The 12,053-nt window shown below is 40.7% G+C and overlaps 1 protein-coding gene across 3 annotated transcripts in view; it reads left to right on the forward strand.

Moving 5' to 3' along the window:
* LOC112301382 (adhesion G protein-coupled receptor E3-like) overlaps positions 1–11,695 on the forward strand; it is a 51,977-nt gene extending 40,282 nt beyond the window's left edge. For 2 of the 3 annotated variants that reach the window (XM_024556831.3, XM_053910457.1), the window contains 5 exons: positions 472–538; positions 713–804; positions 2,480–2,648; positions 6,858–6,953; positions 8,785–11,695. In XM_024556831.3, coding sequence (XP_024412599.3) covers positions 472–538; positions 713–804; positions 2,480–2,648; positions 6,858–6,953; positions 8,785–8,793 — 433 coding nt within the window. In that variant the 3' untranslated portion in view covers positions 8,794–11,695. Of the gene's footprint in view, positions 1–471; positions 539–712; positions 805–2,479; positions 2,649–6,857; positions 6,954–8,784 lie in introns of those variants that run through there. The other variant, XM_053910458.1, reaches the window with a different exon arrangement.
* Positions 11,696–12,053: the final 358 nt, after the last annotated feature.

The raw sequence follows: 12,053 nt of genomic DNA on the forward strand, positions 1-12,053 counted from the left end.
GCAGTTTGGGGACAGCATTGATGATGGTGACTGAGATCTCCATAGCAAACTCACTCTGCTTTTTCCTTGAGTGTAAGACCACTGCCCTTTCCCCAAAAGAAGCAGGAAAAGATGGCGGTAAGAGCTTGGAAGGGTCTGAAAGGAAGGAGTTTTGTGGTTAGGTATCAGCTCTAGCCCTCCCATAATTCAGAGTTCTCAAGTCTCAGATTCCTCTTTAGCAAAATGAGGATAATGATTATCCCCATTATCCCACCCTCATGATGTTGGTGTGAAAATTCAACAGGACTGTGCTTATTAAATGTTTAATGTAGCATTAACACATGGTAGTGAACAATCAAAACCTTCATTGCCATCAGCTGACATTTTCAGACGATGATGGAAAAGCTCTCTGTTAGGAAAAGGTGTCACTTGATGTTCATTTCATGTGCTTTCTCTGATCTCTCTTTGTGTCCCTTTTCCCATTATTCTCAGCTGCTGGCTCCACCTGAAACAAGGATTCATCTGGGGTTTCCTTGGCCCTGTCTGTGCCATTATCTGTGTGAGTATGTGGCTCCAGTGTTCGTACAAGGGACATGCACTGTCTCTATTGTATGGTTTCCACCTGCTACCAATTCAGTCCCATGTGTGGGAAAGTAGGAGTTGTGTGCAATTTATAATGAACGCATTACATTATTTTAACTTGCATTATTCCTGGTCTGCATCATTCCTGCAGGTGAATTTAGTATTTTTTCTCTTGGTCCTCTGCATTTTGAGAAGAAAACTCTCCTCCCTCAACAGTGAAGTGTCAACCATAAAGAATATAAGGTAAGATGGAGCAAATGGTACTTCTGACCCCCTCTGCCTCTACTCAATCCCTTCTTGTCCTTCCTACATGTCTACACACACATACACCCCACAACCAGGCTCCAGGGACTAGCAAGGCCACTGTCACCTCCTAATGTCTGTATTAACCAGAGTGTAGACTAAGCTGTTGAGACAAAAAGGGCCTGACTAAAAAAGAGCAAAATAGAAGTTTATGTTACTCCCATGTCACAGTCCAGCAGTGAGAGGTCCAGGACAAGTGGGAAGGCTCTGCTCCACAAAGTGATCCAGAGACTCAGGTTCTTTCTATTTTGTTTCTCCACCATTCCCTAGGATGTTGTCTTTGTCAGTTTCCCATCCATGGGAAGGAGGTTGCATGGTCCACATTTGCTCATATCTTATTGCCTACACCCTAGTCACGTGGTGATACCTAGATTTAAGGGAGGCTGGGAAATGTAGTCTCTAATTAGGTAGCCAAATGTTCTTGAAGAAACTCAAAATGGGAAGAGATATAACCCTAAAAGGAAGAGGAGGAGAATGGGGAAAAAACAGCAGTTTCTGCCACACAATACAAGATGCAGACAGGAGTACTTGTTTTTATCAGAAACAACCAACTTAAGGTTGTTAATCCATCAGTCACTGAAAGCTTAAGTTCTACAGAAACTCTAAGAGTTGCACTTCTGAAGGATGCCCCAACAAAACTGCATTCACCCCACAGGGAGAGACCAATTTTGCTAACTACAACAAACTTAAATGTATATCTAAGAGTTGTGCATAATGGATTTGTAAAAGATTTCAATTAAACTATATTTTGTATAATACTATCTATTTCAAAAAATTGGGGACTATGAGCATTTTTTAATTTTGTGGTATCCATTTTAATTAGAACACATAATTTGCTGTTTTCATTTTAATCACAAAACAACATGTTAAATTTTGTCACATTTTTAAAAAATACATAAAATGAAAATGGATAACTCCCCCTTATCCTGCTACTTCCACTTCCCAAGAAAGCTGGAGTTAACAAACTTTATGACAAGTGTGATATAATACATGTGACATTTTCCCCAGAGCTTTTTCTGTGCCTTTCTATAGAATGGACATGCACACACTCAATAGACAACACATTCCACAAAGCAGTCCTCAACCAGCTTTTCTCACATAAAACATTATGGTTTAAAACTGGGTATAAATATGTATAGATAGATAGATAGATAGTGACCTTACATCTCAGTTTGCCTGGGGCAGTCCCAGTTAATGCCTGTTGACTCATTGTAATTATTAATAGCACCCTTTTTTTATCTCAAAAGCTTCCCTGTTTGAATAACAAAGAATATGACCCCCATCTATAAGAAAGAAAGAGATAAAGAGCCCCTGGTTTTAGAATGTTTTCTATATACATGGTACTGATTTTGTTCTGTATACTACCCTAAATACGTATGTTAAAGTCTCATTTAGTCTTTGCAGCAGCCCTGTGAAATAGGACTATTCTAAAGATGAGGGACCTGCATTATAGAAAGGCAGAGTAACTTGCCCAATGTCACACAGTGGATTAGTGCTGCCTTGGATTTAAACCAAAGCAGTCTAGCTCCAGAGTCCTCACCAGTAAGAACTACACCACAGGAGTGCCTACATCCATTCTTAGCTTTTCCACATTTTTGCTTTTTACTCCCCTCAGGATGATGACGCTGAAAGCGACAGCTCAGCTCTTCATCCTGGGCTGCACGTGGTGTCTGGGAGTACTGCAGCTGGGCGCAGCTGCCCGGGTCATGGCCTATCTCTTCACCATCATCAATGGCCTTCAGGGTGTCTTCATCTTCCTGGTCTACTGCCTCCTCAGCCAGCAGGTAAACTTTTACCCCTTTCTTTATTGTTTTTCTTTAATTGTTGTTCATGTAAAGTTGTCTCCATTTCCCCCCCTCACCATTCCCCCTCACCCTACCCATCCCTGCCTCCCACCCTTGATCCTACTCCCTTTGGCTTTGTCCATGTGTCCTTTATACATGTTCCTTAATGACCCTTCCCCTAATTTCCCCCATTATCCTTGTCCCCCGTCCCCTCTGAGTGTATTATCAGAACTCAACTAAAGTTAATGTCTTTATTGTTTTAAATTACAAAAATTTTCAGGTATGTAGTTTCATGAACACTTAGATCCATGTTTTCTAAATTTTCATTATGAACTTGTGAACAATGTGTAAATACAACCTATATTTTCTCTACTTTGAGATGCTATTGTGAGACATGTCAATTTATTTTTTTAATTGTTTTTATTTATTGAATTTAGAAAGAGAGAGGAAGGGAAAAAGAGAGTATTAATTTTCTTTTCAAATAGCATGGTTTTCCTCAGCTTTCCTATATGTAATAGTCAGCTATTTCTGTGTAACAAAGAACCTCAAAAATCTCAGTGGCTTAAACACAAATAATTTCTTTTCTCATTCTCAAGTCTACAGGTTGGTTGGAGTCCAGCTGATTTCGGCTGGGTTTAGCTTGGCTTCAGTATACAAAGCAGGTATATTCAGGTCTGCTCTTTGTGACTCATTTCGAGACTTGAAAGAAAAGGAGCAGTTTCCCAACATAAGTTCTTCTCATGACAATGACAAAATCACAAGAAGACAAACCTTACTGGACAAGGCTATTTCAAGCCTTGTCATTCTGCCTGCATCACCTGCACTGATATCCCATTGGCCAAAGAAAGTCACATGTCCAAGCCCAAAGTCAAAGGAGAAGACCCCATCACCCACCGTGCAGCTAAGACGGGGTGTAATAGTACTTCAGGAGAATGAATGATTAAGATCAATAATACAATCTACCACCCTATTTAAACACATAAATTATTAAATACATTTACATGTGGTAGTATAGTCCCCATACTAACATGTTTTAATAAGCACAATAAGCATAACATGCATAATAAGCTAAATTTTCCAACATTTTTTAGATTATTTTATTGTTGTTCAATTACAGTTGTCTGCATTTACCCCTCACCACACCCCCCAAACATTTTGTTATGAACATTTTCAAACATACAAAAAGGTTAAAAGAATTATGCAGCAAACACCTATATAGTAAGTCCTCACTTAATGTTATCAATAAGTTCTGCAATGTTAAGCAAAACAATGTAGAATGAAACTAGTTTCACCATAAGTTAAATTCTTACAGCATCTCATCAACATTATAACAAAACAACATTGAATGAAATAATATTATTCAAAGGCCTGCTGTATACCACTCACCTAGATTAATACTGTGCTATATTTTATTACATCATCCATCCACACTCCACCCTACTATCCATCCATTCATCCCTCCCAATCATAAGCCACTGTAGCTTACACATACGGTCATAGAAAACTGTAAGCAACTCTTTTTGGTGGGTGTATGCACCTGAAAGGGCACAATGCAAAAGAATTATGTGTACTCTTCCCTCAGTTCATTTCAGCTCCTAAGGCATCTCATAGTGCAAGCTTCCAGTTTTTCAAGATACACATTTTATATTCAGTATGACTGCTATATACAAGCCAGTTCATGTGTCTACAGCTGAACCAAAGAAACAGTGATGTGAGTCCATCACTCAGGAAATACTGGCTGCTTAAGGCTTGTTGAGATAAGTTCATAAGATGTCACCTTACTGGAACATAATCAATAGAAGAAAAAAGCAAACAAAATATAACCAGAGACATTGAAGTTAAGAACAATCTAACAATAGCCAGGGGGGAGTGGGGAGGGGACAGTGAAGAGAAGGGATTACAGGAACTACTATAAAGGACACATGGACAATATCAAGGAGGAGGGTGGAGGTGGGGGAGGGAGATGGGTTCAGCTGGGGTGGGGTGGAGGGATGGGGAGAAAAGGCATACAACTGTAATTGAATAACAATAAAATTTTTTAAAATAAATAAGTAATAAATAAATAAAAGATGTCACCTTACCGAGGGACACTCATGGATAATTTAGACTGCACATTGTCTCCAGAACTGAACCCCAGGCATGATGAAACCATACTGTATACTGTCAAATTATGTTGACATAGTTCTACCTAGATTTAGTTAAATTATACTACCTCTGTAGGGCAGGATACTATGCAACCATGAAATAAGTTGAAAAGACTGAAATCACAATGAAGCTGGGCTCCACATGGTCCAGGTCAGGAGGGACAATGGCCAAATGAACATAGTTCAGCAACCAGAAGAAATACAATATCATTCAAGGTCCTTATTTATACAAGTTCTTCTTAAATACCAGGAAGAAGACACATAGTCCACATATCCCTTAGTTGGGTTCAACCACAAAGATTTTGACATTGCTACTGTAGCAAAACATGTCCTGACTGACACACTCTGTTTCCTGTTACTAGTGCTATTCTCCTCCTCCTCCTCCTCTCTCTGTCCCCCTCCCTTCCTCCCTTTCTTCCTCACTCTGCATTCCAGTGCCCAAAGAACCAAACTAGGAAAGGAAGAACATCTCCTCAGTGTATGAGGGAGAGGAAGAAACCGAGCTGACAGAGCCAACACTTCCTGGAGAGCAAAGGCGAGATTAGGCTTGAAACAATCCAATGTTAAATTTGGTTCAGGCACAAGAATAGTTTGGGGATTGGAAGGATACCCAAACTGTATTAGGATAAAAGCAAGTTTCAAAATGGTGCTCCAGAAGGTTTGCATTTTGTTTATATAATGTGTATAAACATTTATTGTTTCTGTTGTTGGTGGATAAGGGTGTATATGGCAAAGCACAATGGGTCTCAAACAATCCCCCCAGGGGGCATATTTGGCAATGTCTAGGGATATTTTTGATTGTCGCGACTGGGGAGAGAGATGCTACTGGCATCTAGTAGGTGGAGACCGAGGATGTTGTTAGACATCCCACAGTGCATAGGATGGCCCCTATCACAAAGGATGACCTAACCCAAGATGTCAGTAGCACCAAGGCGGGAAACCTTGGTGTGGCAGATACTGTTCATGGCCCCCTCATGTCCCTTAGGTATTCATCTCTACATGCCCAAGGTTGCTTATTGCAAACACCTGTGACTCTATGCCTGTGGGCTTCTTACCGCCCACAGGACGTGCCTGGCCCACTCACAGGACAAACTGGTGGTTCCAGACAGTAATGGCAGCAGCCATCAACTAATGACTGTTGGGAACTGGTGGAGAAATACCCCAGATCTCTTGACCTCAAGGTGGGATAACTCTGAGGTGCTTCCTATGCTGTTTCCCAGAGCTCCTCAATGAGACTGAGCCCCAGTTGTCCAAGTGGAAACTCAGTGGGAAGGATTAGGTACACTTTACTGGCTGCCTTCCCTTCCCTATCTCACTTCCCCACAGATCCACTAGTGTTTAGGAGATCACCCCTCAAATGAACTCTTTACATTTGAACCCTGTCTCAGAGTCTGCTCCTGAGGGACCCAAAACCAAGTCACATGGAAGGATACCACCAAAACATCAGTTGTCTCTCACTAGGTTGAGGAATTGTGTGTGACTTCTATTTTCTTCCTCTGCATAGCATATTTTATAGGTTTTCTACAATAAAGATGTGTTCTGTAATATGCATAATATTATTATGGTAGAATATATATGACATAAAATTTACCACTTCAACCATGTTTAAGTGTACAGGTTAGTGGCATTCAGCACCTTCCCACTGTGTACAGCCACCACCTCCATCCTGCTTGAGAACTCTTTGATCATCTAAAACTGAAACTCTACACCCACTGAACAGTAACACCCCATTCTTCCCTGCCACGCTTCTGGCAACCACCACTCTATTTTCTGTCTCAATTAGTTAGACTGTTATAAGGGTCTCAAATATGTGGCATCACACTGTATTTGTCCCTTGTGACGGCCTTATTTCACTCAGCGTAATATCTTCAAGGTTCATCCATGTTGTAGCACATGTCAGAATTTCATTCTTTGTGAAGGCTGGGTAACATTTTATTGTATTTATAAACTACATTTTGCAGGAAACGTTTTTTTTTTCATAATGTCACTTTCCTCTTCCAGACTCTGCCTTTTCTCTTCTCCAATATTAGCAAAAATCATCTTGGTATTTCCTTTAATGTTCCAGGTTCGAAAATGGTTTGGAAACATTGTGAAACCTGAATCTGAATCGGAGACTTTTACACTTTCCAGCAAGTTTGGCGCTTTCTCTAAGCCCAGTGAGGTAAGAGGACTTGTGATTTATTCCAATGTTTCACCCCTTGTCACCCCAAACTTCCTCTCCTTGTCTTACTATGAGCTTCCCTTCCTAGAAGGTTTGGGGAAGTGTTGTTTTTTTTTTTTCCTTGATGACCTGGTTAGCATTCCTCATTCTCACTATATTGTTCCTGGTGACCCTGCTCACTCACTGTGCTTAAGCTGGCTTTGATATTCTGTTCTTGTCATTCAAAGAAGTATGGGTAAAACATATCCTCAGCACCACTACCATCTAAAGTAGACTTCATGGACAAAATCAAGGGGGAGGGTGGAGGTGGGGGAGGGAGGTGGGTTCAGCTGGGGTGAGGTGGAGGGATGGGGAGAAAAGGCATACAACTGTAATTGAATAACAATAAAAATTTAAAAAATTTAAAAAAATAAAGTAGACTTCTTTAGGAGGAAACATAATCTTAGACACACAGTGGTCATCATCCATTCTTTTTTTTTTAAGATTTTATTTACTTTATTTTTTAGAGAGGGAAAGAGAGGGGGAGAAACATCAATGTGTGGTTTAGGCTTAATCATTCTTTTTTTTTTATTGATTATGCTATTACAGTTGTCCCATTTCCGCCCCTTCACTCAACTCCATCCTGCCCACCCCCTCCCTCCCACATTCCCCCCCTATAGTTCGTGTCCATGGGTCATACTTATAAGTTCTTTGGCTTCTACATTTCCTGCACTATTCTTGCCCTCCTCATTAATCATTCTTAATAAACTTGTGGAAGATGCTAACCATTGCCTGTGACTTTTGAAAAGTTTGCCAGATAATCCAAAATAATTCCCAAAGTTGCTAGCACTCCAGCTAGTGGTTTGTTGTTGTTGTTGCTGTTATTATTATTATTATTATTATTATTATTATTACTATTACTATTATTATTATTATTTTACATTGTTGGAATCCAATGAGTATATCTTTAAAAGGAGACTATATTATATATTTTATATATTATACATTTATTTTTAAATTTTTAATATATATTAACACCTTAGCTCCCTTTAAGAAACACATTTGCTTTAATTAAAGGAACCTCTCGAACTTTTATTTTTCTAGGTACAGAGTATGACTAAAAGCTGACAAAACCCTTTCTATGAACTAATTTGTCCTTGGGTTAGCTTTCTATCTCTGTTCCCTAGAAACTTGCTAGCATTGGAAGGTCAGTTGTGTAACCAGGTAATACCACTGATGGGAAAAGTCGTGCTTGACTGGACAGGGAGTTCTGTAAACAAACCACCAATATTAAGAAGGAAGGCATAGCTATGGACTCTGCATACGATGCCTTGAGTAACTAGCCAGGAACTCCTAACTTCATGGGCTGCTACAGGAGATATTGGTTCTCCAGTGGAGTTTGGGGCTTCTAAACAAGCTGTAACTTGTAGGGAGGGAAGAGAGTACTTGTTGAGTTCTACAATTTGTCAGGTACTGTGGTAGGTAATGGACATACAAAAAGTAACAAGACCAACACAATCCCTACCTTAATGAAGCTTAGAGTCTAACCTTTCTTCATAGACAACAACCAAGATCAAGGGGCCTGAAGTTCTTGAAGGGGATGTTATATCCAAAATTTTTTTCAAAAATATAATTCACCATCTTCGATTTTTTTAAGTCTTCCCACTATAAACTAAGGGCATGCCTCTCCTAGGATTCCAGAACACTAGGAGATTGTGCCATCCTTGCCTACTGGATGAGCTCTCTGGCTTTAACCCACTCCTACTCTTCCTCTCTGTTTTGTTGTTTGTTTTGTGTTATCCATACATCCAATTTTAATCTAAATATCTTTTGTGGGGGAATGTCTTTCCAGAACACATGAAGAGAAAATATTAAAACTAGAGCATTCAACTTCACATGGAAAGTCAAATCCATGGACCTGGTTGGCATTGTGAAGAATGAAGCCGAGAACAAAAGAAATCATTATACACATATTCTTGGAGAAGAAATGTTTAACCTGTACTTCCTGAAGGGTTTATTATGCATAATGGCTCTCAATACATGTATTTTGAATTGGATTTCTCTTGTTCAATCAATGCTTATCCCTGGTTACCCAAATCATGACCACTGCAAATACTTTTTGTAAATGAGGAGATCCCATTGAAGGCCTCTTCTCAAGCTCTTTCCCTCACTCACCCTAAACTTGTTCTTTAAATTCACTCACTCCCTCAAACCATCAGGTTTATCACCTTTCTTATCCAGGATGATCAGCCAGGTCAGGTCAAATGATTCTCCCCCATACTTTCAACACCTTTGCTTTCTCATTCTGATTCTACACCCACCTGGGAACACCCCAATCCAGGAGCGATCCAAAGATGACAGGCACTATGCATTGTCTGTTCAGTGGCTATCACCACTATCATGTGATCCTTCTTAACAGTGACAGTCATCTGGAGGTGGGGGAGGAGGAAGGATTACCCTCCCAGGGACATTTTTGGTTGTTGTGACTGGAGCAAAGTGGAGTGCAACTGGCACCTAAGCAGCTGAGGCCAAGAATGCTGCTAAATACCCTACAATACATAACACAGACCACACATAGGGAGCAAAGAATTATTCATCTCCAAATGTCAGTAGTGCTGAGATTGAGAAACACTGGTCCTAACTAACTATAATGATCTTATTCTTATTTGCTAAAGATTGGTTCAAGATGGGCATTTGTATCAATTGTAACCAATGAGATATAAGAAACATCTACTGGAAAATACTCTTTCTCCTTGATAAAAAGAAAAAAAAATTAAGGAGAACCTGACCCTGACTTCCTAATTTGGGCTATTATAATAGTATGATGCTTGGAGAAAAGATGGAAGAGTGGAAAGATGGGAATAATCTCAGTTTTATGACATTGTTGAGTTGCTTAACCAACCCTTGGGCTTTTTCCTATGTAAGACAAACTCCTTTTCTTAAGCCACTTTGGGTCAGGTAACCTGTCACTTGCAGCCCAAAGCAGTCTTCTTTATGAACCAACCATGTTTCTCCTTTACTCCTCCATCAAAGCAGGGTTATCCCAGAATCACTCAGCTTGGAGCCATTGCAAGTGTGTGCTTTCTGATCTAAACAAGACCCTCCATGCTACCTGAAACTTTCCCTCATGGGGAGTTTCTGTTTTCACTTCCTTCTTCAACTCAAATGACTTTCCCCTTTAGGTAACATATAAGACTTTGCTTCCTACTTCATGGAGATAATAAACACCAGCTGACGAAAGGTCCCTCAATTTTCTGACATCTCTTACAAATATACCCACATCCATACCCATCCTTGCTTCCTTCCCACATCGATGCCAATTGTCTCCCCCTTCATTCTTCCACAACAAAAACAGGGTTCTTTATCCTATTTAAAGCTAACCCCTCCCTCTGTGTTTTGGAACTTGTCCCTTCTTGTCTCTTTGGCAGGACTTTCTCCATTGATTATCTCCCCTCTCCCCTGAGTCTCTCACATCCTCTTTCCTGGTTCTTCTCCAGTGGCATTTAAGTATGCTAAAGCTGGCTCAGCAAACTCTCTCTGTAAAGGGCCAGATAATAAATATTTTAGACTTTTGGGCCATCTATAGTGAGAGAGAGAGGGAGAGAGAGAGAGAGAGATGATAGATAGATGATAGATAGATAGATAGATAGATAGATGATAGATAGATAGATAGATGTGGTATATGTGTAAAGGGATATATGTGTATATCCCTTCGAAACACAAAAACTCACTAGTCATACAGAAAGGGCTGCAGACAGGATTTCACATTTCCTCACACACCCCCATGCTATAGTTTTCTGTCCCTGTGCTAAAGAAAGGGAAATGGAAGAGTCTAGGGAAATGGTCACCTGTACATGTTTCAATTCCCCTTCACTCCACACCCTAATATGTCTCTTTTTTTGAACCAAAAGTCTGCTGGGACCCATAACAGGTGGGAATCCCCAAAGAGAAATCTGAGGTTGAACGATCTCCCACACACACCAGGTGGACTATCCCAAGATAAGCTGAAGAGCACACAAAGGTGAAGATTGGACACAGTCCATCCTAGGAAGAGTCTGGCCCAGGGGGCCCAAGGGGCCCAGGGGTCTCCTGGGATAAAGTCAACATCACTCCCATGAGTGTGTGCCTGATCCCTCTGGCCCCGAAGAACTCCAAGAGGAACCATGTCTTGAGTCTAGTAGGAACTGAGGAGATATAGGAACAGAAAGGCACCTGCTGGTGCACCTGTGGACCCACTGGGGTGAAGAGTCCCTCTCCTTCTGCCACTTGGGAAACTGTCATTGTTTAAAGTTCTCAACCCCCAGATCTGAGCTTCAAAGGAAAACAAGAACCCCGAGAGGCCCTGGAGGCTCCTGAAAAGAGGATGGTCCAACATACTGGATGCCCAGCAAAGTAGGGCTTCTGGAATAGACAAACAAAAACTTCAGATAAGAATAATAAAATAAGAATCTAAAAACTTTCAAGTGTGGCACCAAAAAGATCTATACAACTAAATAAAATGGGAATAAATAAAAAGAGGAGTTTTGCTGGAAATTAAAGAGGATGATCCCTGTAAAGGGCCAAATGAGTGGCTTATAAGACCACGTGGAAGAAATATCTCAGAGCACAAAGCAAAAGGCCAAAAGATGAAAATCATGAAGGTTGGGGTCCTCAGAAATAACTCAGGTTTGAAGGAAGTCCCTTGGAAGGCATCAGGTGTTACAGAAAGAGATCAACCACTGAAGGCATAGACTGAGTCCAAAGACCAGCTCTGGCACTTACCTGCTAAATGTCAATAGATAAGCCATGACACCCCTCCATGCCTCAGTTTTTCCAGCTATGAAATGGGATTGGTCATTACTGCAACCTCGCAGAGTTTGTGAAGATTGAATAAGAGCTCCTGCGTCTACCTAGCAAACAATACATGCTTGATGAACCATGGTGGTAAAAGGGACCTCATTCGGGTGCATCTCGATCTGAAATTAGACAATCATGAGACATGGGGAAGGGAGATAGGTTTGGGCCAGCTCCACCATGGACCCCCTAGCGTGACTTGGAGATATGACCACAGACCCCTGCTTCCCCATTTCTCAACCCACATATTAGGGGACACTAAAGCTTCCTCTTCTCAGATGCGGGAAT

This window comes from Desmodus rotundus, chromosome 9, assembly GCF_022682495.2.
Source record: "Desmodus rotundus isolate HL8 chromosome 9, HLdesRot8A.1, whole genome shotgun sequence".
In the NCBI taxonomy this organism is placed as follows: Eukaryota; Metazoa; Chordata; class Mammalia; order Chiroptera; family Phyllostomidae; genus Desmodus; species Desmodus rotundus.